At 42.1% G+C, this 23,941-nt stretch overlaps 1 protein-coding gene across 1 annotated transcript in view; it reads left to right on the forward strand.

The window, feature by feature from the left end:
• Positions 1-23,941, forward strand: part of LOC147728190 (paralemmin-1-like) — a 547,682-nt gene that overhangs the window by 326,753 nt on the left and 196,988 nt on the right. The window contains exon 3 of the mRNA XM_086962050.1: positions 21,640-21,770. Within this exon, the coding sequence (XP_086818176.1) occupies positions 21,640-21,770 (131 nt within the window). The remainder of the gene's footprint in view (positions 1-21,639; positions 21,771-23,941) is intronic.

Consider the following 23,941-nt stretch of genomic DNA (forward strand, 5'->3'; position numbering starts at 1 on the left):
TTTATACTACCTTATATACTAAAGAGACTGATCAGAATACTTTCCTACACTTCTCCAGCTTCCATCAACGCAATCTCCGCGAAAACCTACCACTAAGCCAATTCATGAGATTGCGCAGGAATTGCACAAAGAAAACTGATTACTTCCTCCACGCCCAGGAGTTGATTCAGAAGTTGATCGAGAGAGGATACCCTAAGAAGCTACTGAAGAGAACCATGAAGAGAACTTGGTACATCCCAAGAGACACTCTCCTGACCCCCAAAGAAAAGAACAAGGAAGAAACTCCAATCGTATGTGTGACTACCTTTTCTGGGGCAACCACAGAAATTAAGAAAATAGTCTCCAAAAATTGGAACACAGTACGGGGCCTGAAACCTTTCGATGTCCCGCCTATTTTCGCACTGAAAAAGAACGAGAGTGTGAGAAACAAACTGGTCCGAGCAGATACATCACTGCCAAGGCAAGAAAGTTCCATTCAGTCACTCCTGAACCTTCCTCCTGTCAGAGGACACCACAAATGCGGAAATTGTATTTCCTGCGACAGTACCATAGAAGGATCAACATTTTTTTTTTTTTAAGTTTGAAGTTTATTGAAATAAAAAGAAGCAAAGACAGAAAATGAAGAAACAGTCAAAAGTTATGAGAAACATGAAAACTCTCTTACATAATGGCGAAACTTATTAAGGCTATCTTATACATAAAAATAGAATAAGCAATAAATGTCAGGAACATAGGGGAATGAGGGAACATCTTGAATTATAAAAGTATATAAATGATATGATAAACAGTAGAAGTAATGGAGAACAGTATAAGCAAATAAGAAAATGCATTCACGGTGGTTTACAAACTTCAACATTACGTATCGGAGAAGTGGGAGGAGGTCTGGCAATCTTGGATAAATATTCAGTAAGGGGGAGCCATAAAAGATCACGTTTGATTGCTAAGGAAATGGGGGAAACAAAATTAGTGTCTAGACGGTGATTAAAGCAAACTGCGTTCCACCAAGCAGTAAAAGAAACATCTTTAGCCTGTTTCCAGTGTGATGTAATATGGTGAAAAGCAATGGCTATAAAGAGGTCAATTAATTTATGTTTGTGGTGTGACCCGGTAAAAGCAGGAGAAAGGGAACCTAAGAAAATGTGTATGATGGAAAAAGAAAAAGTAAAGTTGAAAATCTTTTGCAATTGGGACCAAACTAATTGCCAGAAACGTAAAATGTGAGGACATTCGAATAACATATGTTTCAAATCAGCCAAAGAGTATGGGCAGGACCAACAAGTGGAGGGAGTGTCTGGGGAGAATGATGACAGAGTTAATGGAGTGAATAGTGTACGATTGTAAATAAAGAATAAGGTTTGTGTAGTGTTTGCAGCTCTGGATGTACTGTGAATCTTAGACCAAATTTTATCCCATAAAATGAAGGACCAAATTTGAGACAAATCTTTTTCCCAAGCCAACTCAACTTTAGATTTTGTACGATCGTTAGAGGACTGCAGAGATTTATAAATAAATGAAGCAGAAAGAGATTGGTCAAAGGCATTAGAAATCGAAAGGTGTATGACAGGGATAGAGTTGGTGATCGGGAGTGAAGAAAGGTTTTGGGTAAGGGATGGAATCAGTGATAAATACTGTTTATGAGAAGAGGAAGGCAGCGAAAATTGCGTTTGAAGATCATGAAAAGGAAGAGGTTGAGTGTCTGAAAGAAGTTGTGAGATCCATTTTAAACCAAGAGAATGCCAGGTTTTCCAGTATAAGGATCGGTTACGGATTTTGAGGAGCTTATTATGCCAGATAGGTTGGGTGTGAGTGGAGGAAGCAGAAGGGTATGTGGACAATAAATAGGGACGAAGAAGAGAGCAGGAGTGAGAAATGATAGGGGAACGAAGGGATGATACCTTAGAGGAAAAGGATAGAACTTCTTCAAATTCATAAGGATGAAGAAAAGAAGATTCCAACGTGAGCCATAGAGGAGGAATATGAGGAAGATCAGAAGAAAGCCACCGCAGGGCTTGTTTTAAGGAAAAAGCATTATGATATGATTTAAAGTTAGGGAATTTGACGCCGCCGAGGGATTTATCTTTTTTCAAAGAAGAGAGTGCTATCCGAGATTTTTTACCCTTCCACAAAAATTTTAATAGAAGAGAGTCTATCGACTTGAAATAGTGGTCTGGGATATGGATGGGAATCATGGAAACAGAGTAGAGAACTAAAGGTGCTAGCATCATTTTGATGGAGTCCAAACGACCCCACCAGGAAAGGAAGAGAGTGTTCCAACGATTGATCGATGTAGTAATTTTATTAGAGAGAGATTCAAAATTAAATTTAAGAGTGTCGGGGAGACGAGGAGCGAACCAAATACCTAGATACTTAATCTTAGAGGGTTGCCAGGAAAAGCCAGAGGAGTCAAAGAGATGTTTTTGACATAAAGGGTTTAAGGGTAAAATTTCGCATTTGTCAGTGTTGAGGCGATAACCTGAAACATTTGAGAAAGAAGAAACTTGAGTAAGGAAGGAAGGGAGAGTTGTTTGGGGGTTTGAACAATAAAATAAGATATCATCTGCGTAAACCGATAATTTAGCTTGTTTTTGAGAACCATAATGAAAACCAGTAATATTATCATCGAGTCTGATTTTAGTTAAAAAGGGTTCTAAAGCCAGAATAAACAAAAGAGGGGATAGGGGGCATCCTTGACGCACCCCTCTTTGAAGGGGAAAGTAATCGGAAGTCATACCATTTGCAAAGATTGAAGCATGGGGGCTAGAGTAAAGTAAGGAAATAAGAGAAATGAATTTAGGGGGGAAACCAATCCAACGAAGTGCTTGAAACATAAAATCCCATCCTATTCTATCAAAAGCCTTTTCAGCGTCTAGGGAGATGGCAGCAAGGGGAGTGGAAAGGGAGGCGGCCTTACTCAAAATATTAAAGAAGACACGAGAGTTGTCTGACGATAGGCGACCTTTAACAAATCCAGACTGTTCAGGGCCAATAAGTTCCGGTAGTAGAGGATCTAATCGAAGAGCTATAATTTTGGCGAAAATTTTATAATCAGTGTTTACTAGGGAGATAGGGCGATAATTTTTACAAAGGGTATGATCTTTATCTGGTTTAGGTATTAAACATATTAATGCTTCTTGGAAAGTACCCTGAGAAGAACCGGAAGCCGCAAAGGATTGAAATAACAAAAGTAATTTAGGGAGAAGAAGGGAGGAAAAGTGATTGTAGAACTCAATGGTAAACCATCGGGCCCAGGTGCTTTACCTCGACGAAGGATAGAGACTGCATGTGAGATTTCAGAAAGGGTAAGATCCAAATCTAATGATTGGAAGTCAAGATGAGAAGAGTCCGGAGAGGGGATATCTTGAAAATATGTAAGAAGATCGATAGGGTCAGGATTAGATTCGGGAGTGTAAAGAGTTTGGTAGAAAGAAACAAATTGAGCTAATATGTCCTTGTCTTTAAAGAAAGAAACACCAGCTGGGCCTTGTAAGGATTCAATTTTTGTTCTTTCTTTTCGTATCTTGAGATAATTGGCTAGAAGTTTGCCCATCTTGTTCTGTCCACCGTAATAGCGGGAATTGCATTTAAGAAGAGAATTTGAGGCAGCATTGGTGGTATATTTATTAAAATCAAATTTGGCGGATATAAGTTCACGAAGAGAAGATTCAGAGTTAGAATTATAGTAAGCATATTCTAGCTTCTTAATTTTATCTAAAAGTTGAGTTGATTTAGAGATTGATTGCTTTTTCTTTTGAGAAACGAAATTAATGGTGAAGCCCCGTGCAGCCGCTTTAAATGAATCCCATACCATGACAAAGGAAGATTCTGGAAGACGGTTAAGTGTAAAAAATTCAGTAGTAAAATTTTTTAATTGGGTGCAAAAATTGGAATCAAGGAGTAAAGAGTTATTAAATCTCCAGCGCCCTGAGTGAGGGGAGAAGGGGATAAGGTCAATATCCACAAAAACGGGAGCGTGGTCTGAAATTAAAATGGAGCCTATGTCTGAGTGAATGGCAAGTTGTGCTAATGGTTTGCTGAGGAAGAGGTAATCAATACAGGATTGGGAGTGATGAGTGGGGGAATAGAAAGTGTATTCTCTGAGGTCCGGGTTACATAGCCTCCAAATGTCAACTAGAGCATTGTTCTGTATAGATGTGACAAATTGGGAATGCATTTTGGAAGGAACAAATTTAACTTTTGAATTCCTATCTAGAAAGGGATCAAAGACTTGGTTGCAATCACCGCCAAGAATAACGTATTGGTCATTGAGGGGTAACAAGTTTATCAGAAATAGCAGGCCAGAACAATTTATCAACACCTGTAGGAGCATAAATATTGAAAAGAACTATAGGTATTTTATCAATAAGGAGATTAATGAGAACCCAACGACCATTAACATCGCATTCTTGAGATAAAACTGAAACAGTTAACTTTTTATGACATAATATAATTGTACCATTTTTCTTACCTAAAGCAGGAGAGTGAAAAACGTGACCCACCCAACAACGCTTAAGTTTGGTAGCCTCCAATTCTGTAAGGTGGGATTCTTGGAGGAGGGCTACATCGGCTTTAAGTCTGGTCAAATGTGTTAAAACTCTTTGACGTTTAATGGGGTTATTTAACCCCTTAACATTCCAGGTAACTACTCGGAATATAAAGTATCAGGAGAATGATATAAAAGAGAAGACGTAGTAGAAAATAAGTTGAGAAGAAAGGAGAGAAGTAGTAAGAATGCAAAATAAAAGAATCTGTAAGAGAAATAGAGAAAGAGAAAAAGTTGAGAGTAAGGTAAGTGAAAGGTTGAGAAAAGAGTAAAGAAAGAAAATAGTAAGAAGAACAATAGAAAAATAGATAGCATAGAGAAAATAGAAAAGGGTGGGAAGAGAAGAGAAAACATACCAACAAATACAGAAGAAGAAAGAGGGGTGACGACGCCAGAAGAGGACGACATCGACAACGGAAACTCACGCGACCGAACACTCGAGGAACCAGCATAGGAGCAATTGAAGAGAGCGTAAATACACCAGGGTGAGGAACATGAGGAGGGGATCTGTAGGAAGACAAAAATTGAAAAGGGGAGGTTAAAGAGACATATGAGAAACCAAATATGTAAATGCACAATATTAGACACAATAAATGAGGATTAGGTGTAATCACTGGGATGGAGGAAACAAAAACTAGATACGGTAGGATAAGAAAGAGATAAACACTTTAGTCAAACAGGGTAAAAAACATGAATAATTAAACAGGTCTTGCAGTGTCCATGTTTTCGGCTTCATGATGACGGAGAAACTCTTCAAGGACGTGTGGTTCTTCAAAAGTCGTGGTCTTATCTTTGTAGGTCACCTTGAAGAGGCACGGATGAAGCAAACCAAACCTGGCACCAAGATCCCGAAGTCGTGGACGTAAATCAAGGAACTGCTTCCGACGGTCAGCTGTTACTTTAGCTACATCTTGAGAAAGATATAAACGGTGACCTTCCCACATAACTTGTTTTTTTGCTTTTGCTGCTGAAAGTACTTGAAGGAGGTCAGTATATTGCAAGAACAACATGATGACTCCGCGGGGTTTGGTGGAAACTTTCGGACCAAGTCTATGTGCGCGTTGAATGTTGAGTGAAGTAGAAGGAGGAAGATCTAGAATTTTCGGTAAGAAGGTTTGGAAGAATTCAGTTGGATTTGACCCTTCTGTGAGTTCCGGAAGATTATAAAGGCGTGGGTTATTTCTACGATTTCTATTTTCCAACTCCTCTGTCTGCCTTCTTAAGAGAGAGACATCCTTCTCTAACACCGAAATTTTTGCACAAGAAGTCTGAAGAGATTCCGTAGATTGTTCCACCAAAAGAACCCTTGATTCAAGTGTAGACCATTTGTCATGGAGAAATTGCAAAGTTTTAGTGGTTTCGGCCATGAAGGGTTTAAGCGCACGAAGTTCTTCAAGGATAAGATCCATGGACGCTGAGTGCGACGAGGAACCTGGAGAGGGAGGATCTTTTTTCAGACGTTTCGTAGAGCCAGGTTGTAAAAGCTTACTGGAAGTATTAGTTTTAGGAATTGCCCCATGTGTAATCTCCGGTTTAAGGGGAGCTGGATCATCCATGGTCTGCGTCGTGGAATCAGAGTCTGAGGATTGACGAGAAACGGTCTTGGAAGCAGTAAGCTTGAGGTTGCGCAGTTTCCCCATATAAGGCAAGGGAAAAGTACAGCAGTGCTACTACAGAATCCAAGAAAAAAGATTATGTGAGGAATGCAGTCTTTGAAGTGATATTATAGAAGAAAGAACAAAGATTGCGTGAATCAAGGAGCAAAAGTTAGTTATATCTCGTGGCCTCTTTTTGGATGAAAATCCTCTTCAAAATAAGTAAAATAGTATAGAATGCGCCAAAAGCATGAATGCCGTGAAGAAAAGGCGCCAACCACGTTGAGAGGTCATTTAGGTGAGGAGGCAAGTTAGTGAAAACAGCGTGGAGCCTTGAAAACATAGAAGACGAAAAATTGCAGCTTTATAGGCATGTTGCAGTAATACGGGGCTGATTGAGAAGGGGGATTCATATGACAGTCTCTAAGAAGGGAAAACGAGGCTTACATGAGCGAAAACCGCTTGTGAAAAGATCGCGGTAAAAGAAAATGGCGGCCGCCGGAATAGCGGACCGCGTCACTTGAAAAAAGAGCGCATTCCGGCGGAATTGAGAGACAGGGAATATAGCGTCCTGCTCACCTCACATTCCGACTGCCGATTCTGTGCAGTGGTCCAGGGAAGTCCCGGTGTAGGCTGAGAGAATCGCCGGCGTTCAAGGTTCATCAGCGGAGCCTCGCCGTCAAGCCGCCATCTTGTGCGGCGCTCAAACAACGCCCCCCAGGATCAACATTTTCATACGGCCAAAAACAAATCAAACACGAGCCCTTCACAAACTGTAACACCTATAACGTTATCTATTGTGTCATATGCCCATGTGGACTTGCGTATGTCGGCAAAACGAGCCAACCAATAAAAACAAGAATATCCCAACACCGCTCTAGGATTCGGTGTAAGAAAGAAAATGCACCTATGGTCCCCCACTGCATTGAAAAAAACCATGGACCAGACGACTTAAAATGGACAGTGGTAAGATATATCAAAGGTAAAGATGTGGCCAACAACCTGTCAAAGCAGGAAGCGAATACCATCATGTATCTCGATACTGTCAATCATGGATTAAATGAATTAGCGGAAATTTCAAGCTTCATGTGCTAATTACAATATAAAGTCTCACAAACTCTGTGTAGAAACTACAGTCTTTAACACCGCCGACTGCAGCAAGCGTCCTGATCTCTTAGCAACGAGATCACATGTACACGTATGCGGAAACATTGACCAATCAGGAGCCTTTTCTCAAACTCGCCAGTGAGTCCACCAATGAGCAAGCTTTTTCCTCTCACATTCCAAGTGAAAGACACAATGCCGGACGTGCGCTGTTTGGATCTTAACCGAGCGGTACCCGGCTTCGTGGTGTAACGCTTTGCGAGGAGACGCCGCGGTCAAAGAAAAGCGGTTACCGCAACAGCCGTCAACCCCGCGGCTAGACTGCCCCGCGAGAAGATGCCGTGCAAAACCTAACAAAGAAAAGCCGACAACGGTCACCGACCAACCTCTAGGTACGTGACGCCCATGGCGGGTCCGTTTTTTACCAAGCAGCCTTTCGAACTAGGCTAAAGACGAAGCCAAGTCTCCCCACGCACATAAAGGAATACAAAATAGGTGCAACTGCCTGCCTTTTCTCTTTCACCCACGAACATTGCAATATGCTTCTTCTATGCAACATGCCATACGTTAATAGGACGCCAGTGAAACATCAAGACATTGAATCCATTTTCTCACCCTCTCCACAGCACATCCCGGACTGTGGGCAGACGGGTCCACAACGACACCAGACTAACGCGTGATACATCATCACACCGAACCCTGCGACCAACTTGTAAATAAGACAAGCAGAACCGCCTCTACTTATATTGGGTACGTGACCTCAACACGCACTAACAAGCACTTGAAAAAGCACAGTCTATGTTCTTGCACTTTACAACCCAGCACTAAAACATGTCCCTTACACCCCTCCCCAGGTGTAACATGATGTCCTACAGCACCAACAGCGAGCCCTGATGAAGACCTGTCCAAAAACCTTTCCTGTCAAGATTTAGAAGGTCGAAACGCGTAGGCTCAACCTCCGGGCCAGGAGAACTGTATGCCCTATGATCCAGTAAAGCAATAGGACATATAGTGAGAGACGAATCTCACACTAAGGCAAAAAACTTTTCTAGAAAGAAGTTGTTTTCCCTGGCCACATACAGGACAATTAATGAATCCTTTGAGGGAAAAATAGTCATTATACCCCCAGGCTATTCACAAAACCTTTCCTAGATTCACAGTAGGACCCCCCTCCCTTTCTTTGTTAATCCGAAAATATCAAATTCTAAGGATAGTGTTGATATACGAACTTAATTAATTTCATCATTGTGTATTGTTTATTTGTCTCATGTTGATTTACTTTGATGTTAGGAAATTATTTGTCTTAATATATGTTGAATGTGTTTTAAGGAGATAACTACAAATGATTTTTTCACACCCAATTGTGTACCATTGAACTGCTCGTAAAGTAATGTGCTAAAAGTATTTATGCAGTCATTGTCAATAAATAGGACTTTGAAAACAAATAATTTGCGAGATCCATGGTGTCAGAGGCAACGTACACTTGACAGTATTTACCTTGATTCCAGCCTCTGATTACCTTAACTGAATCAATCCCCTGTGATTTTTGCTAAATATAGTGTAGACACCTGTCTACGAGGGACACTTTGGAAATCCAGTTTCCCTCACTGAGCGTCACGCTCCACTTAGCAGGAGCACAATCCCCTCTCCTGCTATAATTTATCCACGGTACCTAGTGGTGTGATACTTGAACAATTCTGTCATTTATGAACTTATCCCTTTCACTTGTGCGACTCAACAACCTCATGTACCCTAGAATACTAAAGAGAAGAACAGCCACATCAGTACCCTTCCGGTATCTAAATGTCCGAACCAAAAACTCTGAGCATTAGAGAGGAAGATATTGAAACACTACTTAAGAGACCATCAACTTTGAACCCTGGAAACACAGCAATCCAAGCTGGCCAATCCACAGAATTGGAGAAAATTGCCCGCCTGAAGAAAAAACAAATCAGGACATCCCTCCACGGGGAGGTATTACTAGAACATTTACGAGCAGGAACCACTCCGGTTGGATTACAAGTAAAAAATGTGCCGGTAATCTTTACTGATGACCCCGAGTATTTGGAAGGATTTAGTCATATTGGCACCAAATGCTCTAGAGATTGGATGTTCCATTCAATCAAAACTGCTGAACGACTAGGACTTAAAGAGCAGGAGCTAATTAAGGAACTAGAAGAAGCTTTCAAGAACAACAAAGCAATTGAGAACGCCCAGGCACTCCTAAGTAAATTAGAAAAAGAAAATCAAATTTTCCAAAAAACAACGGAAGACTTCAAAAAACAAAAACTATTGAAAGACATCACTAATTACTCTGAGAAAAAAACATATCCGTATCTGGAAAAGGACTATTACAAACAACAACAAAACACTGGTGCCCTACGTACATACGGAGGCAGAAGCAGAAGGCAATTCGTAACATTTTCGGAAGACTCCTCCGCATCAAACAGCTCAAGTGACGCTGACGCTTCCACCAGCAACAGAGATGACCAAGCCCGCCAATTCTACCAACAGGCACCTTTTTCCGACAGAGGCAGAGGCAGATCTCGTGGCCGCCCGAGAGGCAACAGGTGGTTCAACCGTCCAAACAAACAATACCAAGGAGAAATCACAACGAGGAGACGTGTTTACCGATGGTAAACCCGAATAAAAGTGCAGTATTCAATCTGTCCAATCATATTCTGTCAGCAAGCGAAATGAGTGTGTTACAGAAAGGACTAACATTCATTCCGACAGTACGTCCAGATATCTGCCAGACAAAATTAGAATTAATCCAACTTTTCAGAAAAATGAGACTGAAAATATTTTTTGAAAATCAGCAAGACCTAACGATTAGGAATTATTCTGGACTAAAAAATCCTTCCACCTTTTTCCCACATTCCAGCCAGATGCCTGTGGAACTGTTAACGTTTGAAAAGAATGTGTTGCGTGATCTTGACACGCTCGAAAAGAGGAAGAAACGATATATCAAATGGAATCTCAAAATGGAAGAAAAAATTGCGCTACACGGACTCCAAGACAACAAAAGTCTCATCATCAAGCCGGCAGACAAAGGCGGGGGGATTGTTATCCTCCCACGCGAAATGTATGAAGCCGAAGTCCAACGGCAAATTGCGGATGAGAAGTATTACAAAAAAACTAATGACAACTGGAATGATAAATTGACACATCGCCTGGAAACTCTAGTAAATCAAGGTCGGAAGGAAGGCTGGCTATCCAAGAAAGAGGGAGAATATCTGATAAACAAGAATCCACGAACACCATTGATGTATATTCTCCCCAAAATACACAAAGATCCCAGGAATCCACCTGGTCGTCCAATAATCTCAGGAGTCAACTCACTTCTAGAATGACCAGCCAAATACGTCGACACCTTTCTTAAACCCCTTGTGGGTCAAACCACAAGCTTCATCAAAGACACGATGGAAGCAATACATTTTCTTGATGGTCAACCATTCGACGAGCCGATGGAATTTCTGGTCACCATGGACATTGTGAGTTTATACTCCAATATCCCGCAAGAAGATGGCTTGGAAGCCCTAGAATTCTTCCTTGACAAGAGAGAAAGACCACATAATGTCCCCACGGACTTCCTTTTGAAATTAGCGGAAATCTGCCTGAAATTCAATTTTTTCAAATTTAACAACGTCAAATACCTCCAAACCATGGGGACCGCCATGGGATGTCCATTTGCGCCAGAAATGGCTATTATGTACATGGCACTATACGAAGCTACCTGGATTTATAACAACAATCCCTATGATGGCCACATAAAAGTTTGGCGTCGTTATATAGACGATGTCTTCATGCTATGGAGAGGGGAAGAACATCAACTAAAAGAATTTGTTGTCTGGCTAAACGACCGCAATCCCAACATCCAATTCACCTTGGCATATAATAAAACACAAATAATTTTTTTGGACCTTATGGTTAAACACGAGGATGGCACCATTTATACTACCTTATATACTAAAGAGACTGATCGGAATACTTTCCTACACTTCTCCAGCTTCCATCAACGCAATCTCCGCGAAAACCTACCACTAAGCCAATTCATGAGATTGCGCAGGAATTGCACAAAGAAAACTGATTACTTCCTCCACGCCCAGGAGTTGATTCAGAAGTTGATCGAGAGAGGATACCCTAAGAAGCTACTGAAGAGAACCATGAAGAGAACTTGGTACATCCCAAGAGACACTCTCCTGACCCCCAAAGAAAAGAACAAGGAAGAAACTCCAATCGTATGTGTGACTACCTTTTCTGGGGCAACCACAGAAATTAAGAAAATAGTCTCCAAAAATTGGAACACAGTACGGGGCCTGAAACCTTTCGATGTCCCGCCTATTTTCGCACTGAAAAAGAACGAGAGTGTGAGAAACAAACTGGTCCGAGCAGATACATCACTGCCAAGGCAAGAAAGTTCCATTCAGTCACTCCTGAACCTTCCTCCTGTCAGAGGACACCACAAATGCGGAAATTGTATTTCCTGCGACAGTACCATAGAAGGATCAACATTTTCATACGGCCAAAAACAAATCAAACACGAGCCCTTCACAAACTGTAACACCTATAACGTTATCTATTGTGTCATATGCCCATGTGGACTTGCGTATGTCGGCAAAACGAGCCAACCAATAAAAACAAGAATATCCCAACACCGCTCTAGGATTCGGTGTAAGAAAGAAAATGCACCTATGGTCCCCCACTGCATTGAAAAAAACCATGGACCAGACGACTTAAAATGGACAGTGGTAAGATATATCAAAGGTAAAGATGTGGCCAACAACCTGTCAAAGCAGGAAGCGAAAACCATCATGTATCTCGATACTGTCAATCATGGATTAAATGAATTAGCGGAAATTTCAAGCTTCATGTGCTAATTACAATATAAAGTCTCACAAACTCTGTGTAGAAACTACAGTCTTTAACAACGCCGACTGCAGCAAGCGTCCTGATCTCTTAGCAATGAGATCACATGTACACGTATGCGGAAACATTGACCAATCAGGAGCCTTTTCTCAAACTCGCCAGTGAGTCCACCAATGAGCAAGCTTTTTCCTCTCACATTCCAAGTGAAAGACACAATGCCGGACGTGCGCTGTTTGGATCTTAACCGAGCGGTACCCGGCTTCGTGGTGTAACGCTTTGCGAGGAGACGCCGCGGTCAAAGAAAAGCGGTTACCGCAACGGCCGTCAACCCCGCGGCTAGACTGCCCCGCGAGAAGATGCCGTGCAAAACCTAACAAAGAAAAGCCGACAACGGTCACCGACCAACCTCTAGGTACGTGACGCCCATGGCGGGTCCGTTTTTTACCAAGCAGCCTTTCGAACTAGGCTAAAGACGAAGCCAAGTCTCCCCACGCACATAAAGGAATACAAAATAGGTGCAACTGCCTGCCTTTTCTCTTTCACCCACGAACATTGCAATATGCTTCTTCTATGCAACATGCCATACGCTAATAGGACGCCAGTGAAACATCAAGACATTGAATCCATTTTCTCACCCTCTCCACAGCACATCCCGGACTGTGGGCAGACGGGTCCACAACGACACCAGACTAACGCGTGATACATCACCACACCGAACCCTGCGACCAACTTATAAATAAGACAAGCAGAACCGCCTCTACTTATATTGGGTACGTGACCTCAACACGCACTAACAAACACTTGAAAAAGCACAGTCTATGTTCTTGCACTTTACAACCCAGCACTAAAACATGCCCCTTACACCCCTCCCCAGGTGTAACATGATGTCCTACAGCACCAACAGCGAGCCCCGATGAAGACCTGTCCAAAAACCTTTCCTGTCAAGATTTAGAAGGTCGAAACGCGTAGGCTCAACCTCCGGGCCAGGAGAACTGTATGCCCTATGATCCAGTAAAGCAATAGGACATATAGTGAGAGACGAATCTCACACTAAGGCAAAAAACTTTTCTAGAAAGAAGTTGTTTTCCCTGGCCACATACAGGACAATTAATGAATCCTTTGAGGGAAAAATAGTCATTATACCCCCAGGCTATTCACAAAACCTTTCCTAGATTCACAGTAGGACCCCCCTCCCTTTCTTTGTTAATCCGAAAATATCAAATTCTAAGGATAGTGTTGATATACGAACTTAATTAATTTCATCATTGTGTATTGTTTATTTGTCTCATGTTGATTTACTTTGATGTTAGGAAATCATTTGTCTTAATATATGTTGAATGTGTTTTAAGGAGATAACTACAAATGATTTTTTCACACCCAATTGTGTACCATTGAACTACTCGTAAAGTAATGTGCTAAAAGTATTTATGCAGTCATTGTCAATAAATAGGACTTTGAAAACAAATAATTTGCGAGATCCATGGTGTCAGAGGCAACGTACACTTGACAGAAGCATACAAAGGAGACATCTGAAAAACACCATTACTCTTGTAGAGCATTAAACAAAAAGTAATGCTTAAGGGAACAGAGAAGGACACAAGTAATGCGACCATGCTTCAGGGGAGGGACAAAGACAAGAAGGGAAGGGAAAGCCCACACACACACTAATGAATCAGACGCCAGTCAATGAGAGTGACAATGAGGCCAACCAATGGTAAGCAATGGTCGGGCATAAGTTCACTGTAAGCTAACAATACTTCTTACACCAGGCAGCACATGCGTTGTCTAGTAGGCAAGACATAATTACTCCGAGGCCTAGACAGGACAGGGTTGGGCAAGCAGTAGAAGTACAGGGGTAAAGAAGTGTGTATTGAGCTGACAAATCAGCATGAACAGAGCAGTTCAAGGCAAACTAGAGGATAATTACTGCATTGTTTCTCAGCACACTTTGATCCAAAGCAAGAGAGAAAAACACAAAAGAAGGAAAGAATGAGGAAGAAAAGACGTAAAAAGAGTGACAATGGGAGAAAGGAGGAGTTAAAAATAACCTACAAGACTGAGGCAAAGAAGTAGGTAATGTCGGGTAGTGGATTAAAGAGCTATGAGGTGGATCAATACCAGACAGCCTTGGATAGCACCGACAACGGCTTCAAAGCAAAATAGTTGGGCCCTGTCACTTATTCTTTTTCAAATTAAACAATGCAGGTGCCTTCCCATGGTTTATATCTGTGACCTTTCATCGAAAGTTCCAGACTCCAGCTGGAGCCTGACTGAAAAAAAACCTTGCATTGACTGGAGCCGGCCATGCACCACTTCTGACATTTGTAGAGCTTATTCACAAGCTGCAGCTAAAGCCTGTTGTTTATTGGCAGAAGAGGCGCCTGGGTCACGTGCTTGCCCTCGGATCAGTGATGTCATTTGCAAAGGTTATCTGTCAGTAGCACCAAGAGTGTGATTGTTTGGGCAGTAAGGGAGACAAAACAGCCTCCACCACCGACGGGGGTCTGATAAGGCCAGGCAATTTATTTCGAAGGCTTTGACATTAAAAGACGGTCATTAATGGTAAAAGCCCCATCGGTCATCAACAGTGGGGCCAAGTCAACAAACAGATTGCATTTGAAATCCTGTTCTTTTTTTCTAGAATGGGGTTGCTACAGTGATTTATTTCTGTCGGAAATTTTGGTTAAAAAAAAAGGTTGTACTTTGCCTTTATTTCTGCATTTTAAAATGTGATTTCTGTTTTTTATCGCTTGAATTTAATTGGGCACGTTAAGTGCTTGGGTGTCGTTTGCCTTTTGATGTAGGACTTGTTCTGCGCTCACCAAACGTGTGCTTGTGAGAGAGGACGCCTTCCACTGAAGTATTCTAGGATAATTAATGTCAGAACTGAGAAAGTATATCCTATTGAATCACTTTATCACTTTGTTGGCTGGCGTAAGAAATGTGCGGTGATTGTGTATCGTTTCGCAATTAAAGTTTTTGTTTTAAAAGTATACGGAGTGGAATTCCGAATAAGGACATTGGAAGATATACATAAAGGAAAGGGCACACCTTTGCTTACTGGCACAAACAGCAGCGTGGATAAATTCAGTTCAGAAAAAAAATCAATATGATGCGTTTTTTTCAATAGTTGTGTCAGGCTGGGGGTGACTTGTGCCCCCACCCACCCAGCTGTCTGCATTGAATCATATCTCTTTTGAAATATTTCCATGTCATGTCAAAGGAAGGTGAAATCACACTTCTCTTCGAAAGGTTCTCCTACAGTTAAATGCCATTAGCACTCCCCCCTCCCCCCCCCCCCCCTTCTAGGGTTCAGGGAATCCTTGCTGAACCCAGCTGTGTAGAAAGAGGTACTTAAGGGGGAGGGTTAGGGTTCACCTGGAGCACAGAGAGTCAGCTGAGATGTGGGGGGGGGGGGGGGGGAGGAGGGACTCCTTACATGGGATTACACATGGACGAGGTGGAGGACAGGCCAAGCTTGCCAGATCTGGGCAGGGATGAGGACACAGACCCTGATGCCGCTGCAAGGGTCGCACAACGACATGGAGAGCTTAATCTTACTTGCCAGAAGGCACTGTGCATAGTAAAGCTTTCTGTGTTATATTTCTAAAATTCCTTTTCTAGTTAAATTCCAGAAATGCATGTTTAGATGGAGCTGTAGGACATCCACCTGTAATGTATTAGGAGGTGTCTTAGGGTTGATGTTATAGTGATGGAACTGTATCATTAGATGCTCATTGGCTGGCTCAGAGTTCTCCTGTGGAATGTGTTAACGTTTCGCTCTGAATGTACATTCAGGTGGAGTCTTCTTCTGGGCTCTTTCGCATGTTGGCTAAGGACAATAAAACTTAAGGTGATATCCACTGTTCCTGGACATTTCTACTTCACATATTGGCGATGGGATGGGTAGAAACGGACATGCCTTTTAACCTGCTCACTATTAAGGTACTGTTTCTTATACTTATTAAACGGGCCATGGGGCTTTTCAAAGCGCTATATCTGTCCTCATATTCAAAGCGCACTTTGTGTTCAAGATTTAAGCTTTCGCTTTATGTGCACGGCGGCAGGATTTTAAGTATTGAGGTGTACTCCGCCTGTTACTTGCTGGTTGTAACACTAAGTTGGAAGTATTGTCTTTAAGAGCGAGCAGCGTAAGACTGTGGAATTGCCTTGGAGAGGTAGCTGAGCAATTCTGTATTGTTTATTTATGTGGCTGTGTATGCACTTGGCTCAGTGTCCTCCTGTGGGTTGCATTAGGTTTAGCTATGAATTTACATTCAGTTGGAGTCTTCCTCTCAGTGGCGGCTGCTGCTTAATGGGGTTGCGGGCGCAGGGATGAAAAAAAAAATCTCTTACCTGTAGGCCGCCGCCGCCTCTCGGTCCTCTTCAGTCGTCGACTCCTAGAAGCAGGAAGCATACAGGCTCCCCTAGCCAATCACAATGCTGCCGTCACCAGCATGACAGCAGCATCATGATTGGTCTGAGCGCCCTGGTTCGGTGCTCAGAGAGGGACCGGGAGTCTGTGCATGCTCTCCACCCAGTCTGTGCAAAACATCCTAGTGGAGTGCACATGACTATTTGGCCAGCTCAAGATGGCCGACCAAACAGCCATGCAGACTTAGAAAATGCCTGCCACTCCTCCCATGCTCTGGCCAGCCCAGCCCACCCTGCACCTAAGCCAGCACAGAAAAATACGATAATAACATTGCGTTATTATCATTTTGTTTTTCCGTTTTTTAACTGCTTACAGAGCAGTGGGGAGACACACTTCCGCCTGAGCAGAGGACCCTTCGCTACTTCTTCTGGCCCCCTTTGTATTAAGAAGATCTCCACTGTGTCTGGACATTTCTATTAACATATTAGCTGGTCCTCCTTTCGAGCACAATGATATAGTTTTGGGATAGTAAGCGTGAAGAGGACGCTCACGGATTGGAAAAAAGCAGTAAATTTGGATACATAGCAGCGCACCCACATCATGAGGTGGTGAAGTAGGAAAAGACGATTTTGAGGATATGGATTTTATTTTTTTGCCACATTACTTTGCGAAGTTAAGTTATCATTTGACCTGTTAGGGACAGAAATCAAAGATTTAATGGCCAAACAAATATATAAAAGGCCACTACTTACTGGATTTGTATGTAGTAACAGGTCATTAAATTCCAAACTTTGGGGTGAGGCCCATAGGAATGAATAGGAAGACATTCTCAATTTGCGAATCGCAATTAGCGTATCGCAAATTGAGAATGCGATTTCAAGGGCGCAGGGGTGTCCAAAGGACACCCTGTTGCACCCCTAAAATTGATCTGTGCACATATGTTGCGCACACACATGAAACTTTGAAAAATGCAAATTACCATGAAGTTAAACTTCATGGTAATTTGCGAGCCCTATTAGCGAAATCGCTATTTTTTAAACTTCATTGCATTTAAGGAATCTCAATTTGAGATTCCTTAAATGCAAGTAATCGCAATTTTGTGATTTCTTAATGTGCGATTTTTCCAGTTGGGATGATGCATCCTAAATCAAAAATACCGGTCGCAAAGGGGCAGAATCTTAGAATCTGCCCCTTTGCGAGCGGATTTCAGTTTGATGCATCTGGGCCTAAGCCTTATAAATAGTTTGAAAATCAGTTTTCTTTGGCACATCGAGGTCTGTTGAAAGCAATTAAGGCCTCTCCCAGAGATCGTAAATGGGTTGCTACTTGCTGTGCATCCTACAAAAGTATTTTAAAGAATCGCAAAAAGATTTGCGTAAAGAGGCTTGGAACCAACTTCAGTGTGCTAGTAGACATATTGAAATCTCCAGATTTTGGGAAATTATTTACCGGCTCCTATTTAAGCCCTCAATGGGGCGTGTTTTAGTCCCCACTAGTTTGCCGGAGTTCTGGGTTAGCCATTTAAATTTCATATATGACGCACCCACTTCTGTCTCTGTTTCATATGATCTTCCTGCGAACGATGATTCATCATGCCTGTGCAGAGAATGCTCTGCAACCCACCCATGAAATTCTGAATTTTGGCTGCATCAAGAGGTTGTCATCTGAGAAACACAGATAGCAACCGGGACGGCAACAACGAAGCGTGTCGCCTAACAACGAAACAGGTGTCAAAACTGTTCATATATTTAAATCCACCTTTAGATGTGTGCTGCAGACAGCTTCCAATACAAAACCTATGCTTGGCGGAAGTCTCACACTCTTGCATTACAGTGCAAGGGTGTGTGTGTTAGCGCATGGCAATCTTTCTAGAATGGCACTTTCTTTCTCTCACCCTTTGGCACAATACTTAACTATACAATAAGTGATGGATGGAATGCTTGAATTAATCTCAGCCACTAGTAATCACTCGGGCTGCATCCCAGTCCATTGTTGCCACCTCATTTTGGACCCTCCCATATGCAAATCAGTTTTGGCCTTGCTCCAATAGGAACAATCCAGCCCGAACCGCCAGGCAACCTCCTCCCTCAACTTTAACTTGATGCAAGGTAGTGCAAAGTAGCACTTAGTTCTACTTAGTGGTACTTTAAGCAATTTTACGATGCAAATCATGATTTGCTATTTAAACTGAAACATACCAAGGACTTTGTAGTGGGTTTGCATCAATTTTGAGATTCAAAGTGTTAATAAATGAGGCCTTTGTGTTCTGTCTTCTGACTAAAAAAGTTACATATAAAACCTTTCCATATTAATCCATATGTGATGTGAAATAAATAAGTGCAGCAGAACCAACCTGCACAAAAGAGCTCCTTTGAAGTAACTCGCCACTAACCCTGGAATGTTACTGTAACCATTTCTACAATCGTAAACATTTTTTGCCAGACAATATGTTTTAATTCGTCAAGGGATGTATTTCTTCAATGGTATGAGTTCGACCAGAACATCAAGATTTCTCAGATGGCAGATGTGATATTATTACTTCATAGAAATTTCATTGGTTTGACGTCCATTCCCGCTTGGACTTTCACTTAAATCTTTTTGAGCAAAAAGAAATGGAACAGTATTATCTCTTTTCCACCACCTGTATAAAACTCTCTTCTTTGCTTGCTACTGCATAACTTCAGGTAAGGTTTTTGTGTAGTTACCACAGCCAAACCTGAAACTATAGGCGGCCCTGGGGCAAAACATTTTTTTAACTAGCTCACACTGCAGGTGCCCGTGGCTAGACTAACACTATAGAGGCACAGTTAGGAGTTAGCAGGCCATCGAGCCCTGAAGCCGCCAGTTAGCCGGCAGCCCACCAGGAAAATGTCAGAGTGGCCGAAAAGTGATTCAAGCCCTTACACTGACTTCTAAGGCCCGATGTTGCTGTTCTGCAGGTGTAAGGCAGTCAGGAACTGGGCGGTGCTGCCACGTCATGCTAAGGTTTGGCTATTACGTTTCTCCTGAGAGGTGATTGGTCAGTGGCAACCTTATGCCAACACCTGCCTTTTATTGGCCATCCGGCAATTATAGTTGTGAGTGTGAGACCCACTGTGAAGGATTTCAATGTTGCTCAATTTCATATTTCTCAGCAACTTAAGTGCTGCGCCATGTGACCACCCATCCTGTGTCTTGGTTGAGCTGGCTCAGGTAGTTTATGGATTGGCTCCAGACAGATCAACGCTGCAATACTTATCTTGGACATCCCCAGCCACAGCCACATCGTTAATCATCTGAGAAACCTCCACTGGCTCCCGATCAACAAAAGAATCACCTTCAAGCTCCTCACATACGCCTACAAGGCCCTCCACAACATCAGACCTGCATACCACTGCCTCTCCTTCTACAATCCCACCAAACCCCTCGGCTCCCCCAACCTGGCCTGGCCACTATCGCATGGATCCGCCAGACCACGTCCGGGGGAAGATCCTTCTCCAAGCTCTCCGCAAAGACCTGGAACTCTCTTCCTATACATCTTAGGCAATCACCCTCACTGCCTCAATTTAGGAAGGACCTCAAGACCTGGCTCTTCAAGTGAGCTGGCTCTTTGAGTGAACTGCAGAACAAACCCCTCAGCGCCTTGAAACCCTAATGGGTAATTAGCTGCATTCTATAAGAACCCTGAATGATTGATTGTTTGAGACAGGAGGCCATCTCCCAAAGGAATTAAAATCCAAGCAGGAAATGGGGAATAGATTGGGTTCACTCTGGATACTTGGTGGGCTACTTCTAGTGGAGGTTAATTATTTTCACGTGTCCTATCAAAACCCCAGAAACAATTGCTTCAGCTTCCTCAAATCTAGCTACTGTAGTTTGGTACTCAAATGCTTCAGAGTAGATGTGAGTATTTATGAACCTCCCCCGTAGTACTTAACACATAGGAGTTTTGAATCTATTTCGGATTGGATCTTTGGCCCAGAAAGTTGTAGGAACTTCTGGTATTCACTGTTAATCCTATTTTCTAGAGTATATTACTATTAGGTGTAATTAATTCTTCTCTTTTTGAATATAGAGCTAACTCTACATTGACCTTATTACTTGGTACTGTCTTTCACACTGTATTCTGAACATGTAATCCTACACCACACCCTTGAGCAAGCCTTGGCTGGTTAAACTCGCTACATTAATTGTAGTTTATGGCCGTTAAACTCCCAGAGTCTTGGGACACCAAGGCAAAGCTTGAATAGCGGTGGGAGTGGAAACCAAATTGAAATTAATGCATATGAGTGCCGCAAAGAAGGTGTTCTTGTCATTGGATTCCCACTGCTTTTTGAGGGATCTTGTCAAGGAAATGGAGAAAGGTGATGCAGTCATAGATCACAGACCCAAATGTATGAAATATATCCAATAGCACAAGATCGCTTGTTTCAGGCAGTCGTTTGAACTCTTGTGGATAAGAAGGGCCCGTCCTAGGGACAGGAGGGTGGATCCATGCTAAATTTCCAACCTGTTCACATGAGCATAATTTGAGTCCGCGATGCTGGTGGTGGGTACAAGTACTCACTTTAGCACACCGGGACTTATTTTCCATCATCAGACTTTCAAGCAAAGTAAGAGAGAGGAAGGCTGTATAGGGAGAAAGAGTGAGGAAAAGAAAACAATAACAAAGGAGGAAGCAGGGATTAAAAGTAACCTGCACTACGTGATATGAAGAGGCAGGAAGCATAGGGTGGTGGAAGAAAGAGGCATGAGGCGGAATTTTGTATTTACAAATTAAGCCATACATTTTGATGCTGTAAATTTAAGTGGCACTAATTTGCAAAGTCATGGCATGTTGCTGCTCTCCTTGACATATGCAGCAGAATAATGATAACAAATTGTTAATGTCTCTCAATGTTCATACTGATTGTTTACATATTTCTTCATTTCATCATACAAACACTAAATTATGTGTAATAAAAGGCCATATCCTTCCCAAGGACCAGGTACATATCCTTTCAATTGATTTTTGTGACCAGTATTGATAAAGCTTGTCTAGGCGTGGTAACTGCATGGTCGGAGTAGGCATCCGAGAACCCTGCTTCGTCAGTCTGTCCTGATGCAGGAGCCTTGGTGAGGAACTGTCACTTTGAGAGGTTGTTTTGACTCATTGCACCTACCTTCTTTTCTTGTAGTCCAAACTGCTTCGAGAGAAATGGCTGATGCAAGGGACGCCTGCTCCATCAGCAGAGGAGGAAGAAGCTAGGAGGCGACAGTGTGAAGAAGAAGAGCAGAAAGTCCAACGGTTGGAAGACAACATCCACAGGTAGGTGGTCATTTTCACCTTCTCATGCTTTAAAGTCCTCAAGGCTCCTTGTGTTCAAGAAATATGTACTTCTGATATTTGCCAGGTATTTATTTTGCAGTTTTTTTCCAATTAATTGATTTATCTTCTGGGTGTGGATCAGGGGTTGCTGTGTTAGCTGTCAGAATGTTCATCATAACCCTGGCAAGTAATGGATTTCTGTCCAATGGATGTGTTGGGTATTGTGCAGTGTACATGTTTCATTTTAGACCAAATATTTTCATTGAAACTTATAGATCATCTATCCTCTCAAATAAGCTTGAAACAGTTGTAGATAATTCAAAGTCAAATGAGTCTCAGCCAAAGTAATTAACCTCTTCGATGCTGGTGACAAAGCCAGCTCGTCATGGGCGTTACCTGCGCTGCGCGCATGACGAGCTGGCTTTGTCACGTAACCCGCGAATTTCGAATTCTCAGCGCGCAGCGGGAAAACCCGCTAGCGAGCATGCGGTTAAACACTGATGCAAAGCCAGTCAAAACAGTAAACGGTTGAGGCAAATAAAGAAACAAAGACCAATAATATAATTTCTAATGGACATGAGTGGCGTAGATGCAAAGCACAACAATGTAACATAAGAACACCTTTTTCAAGTTGTTGACATGAAAGTAAACAAAGACTGGATTCCGCATTAAATGCATTCTGTAGGGATAATTGACTTTCAGCTGTTACACATTTAGGGCCTGATTACTATGGCGGTGGGACCTCCACCGTGCGGCCATCGGTCATCACCCCCCCCCCCCGACATCCTAACCAGGCCCTTAGTTTCGTGATATATGTTGACCATGTTGTGTTATTGGACAGCAGTGATGGAATGGGCTTCTGTTCTACTTGTAGTATGCATTTTTAGATAAAAAACTGAGGGCTCGTCTGTTAGTTTATCCTGTGTATTTTCAGGACATTGGTTTCTTGGTCTCAAATATTGGTAGCTCTACAGAATGAGTTCAGAGGTCCCAGGTGCCGCAGGGTAGTACTCACATTAATCAATAGCCCGTTGCTCAAATGTGCATGCTTAAACCTCGGTAAACAGGTCCCTGTGTTGCAACAACAAGAAAGTGTGAGACGCCTGCTGATCTGGTGGTTTTCCTAAAGACCGCTAGTAGTTACCAAACCTTTGGTTGAAAGTTGTATTGCTGATTAATGCGTATTTACTTGTAATAAAATCTCACTAGTGCAAAATGTGAGGCTGTCCTTGCTAGAGGGACATAGGCTTGCAGCAAATCTCACCTATAGTTAGTCAGCCTGAGTAACTCTGGCACAATACTGACTCATGCTTTAAGAAATTAAGGTAGAACTTTATTTGTATGTTGTTTTATTTCCTGCGCCATGCAAAAACAGAATATTTGAATACCATAGCATAAATGTCCATGTTTAATATTGTGTTTATTGTTTGTTGTTTCTATAACACTTAGATGCCTTTCTAGGTTTTTGTTTGCTCTTGATAAAACATTTAAATTAAATAAAAATGGAAAATTGCCAATATAGGAGGCAATGTTATTGACAAGGTTGTTGGCATTCATGTCTAATATAGGGATCAAGCCGTTCTTTAAAAACTATCTCTGTAACATTTGTTTTGATCTAGTGTGACAGTGCAGCTGTTGCCATACCTTATCTGAGCAACAGAAAAAAAGCTTTCAGAAGTACTACTGAGAGAGGGGCTTAGCCATCACCCACATGTTGGTTCCCTTGACTGCAGCATTTGATTGGGCAGACACTGTGTGCGTCCACTGAAAAAGAGTGTTTGTACTGCAACTATGCCATTTGCAAAAGCTTATGCTCATTACAGCAGGGTAGAGTTACTTATGGTGACAGTCAATGATCAAGGCTTTAGGCTTCATCTGTTTATTATGAAAAGTTACACTAAAGGCTGTTTTTAATGTGAAAATCATATGTTAAACTAAATAGGCACTTGAGGTTGGATTGTTATTACTCGGTATGAAAGCCTTCAGGGAAGTATATGGTTACACAGAGCCTCACGGATTACCACAGTATGCTAGGGTTTTGGTATTGGTTAACCCCTCTGACAATTTGTGGGTCTGGGACATTTGTATTGCGATAATCCTTGTTAGGTTCATTTTAGGAGAGATAGTACTCCGCTTTGACAATTGTAATTTTGTACATATTTGTAATTTTA

This window comes from Lissotriton vulgaris, chromosome 3_1 (genome assembly GCF_964263255.1).
Source record: "Lissotriton vulgaris chromosome 3_1, aLisVul1.2, whole genome shotgun sequence".
In the NCBI taxonomy this organism is placed as follows: Eukaryota; Metazoa; Chordata; class Amphibia; order Caudata; family Salamandridae; genus Lissotriton; species Lissotriton vulgaris.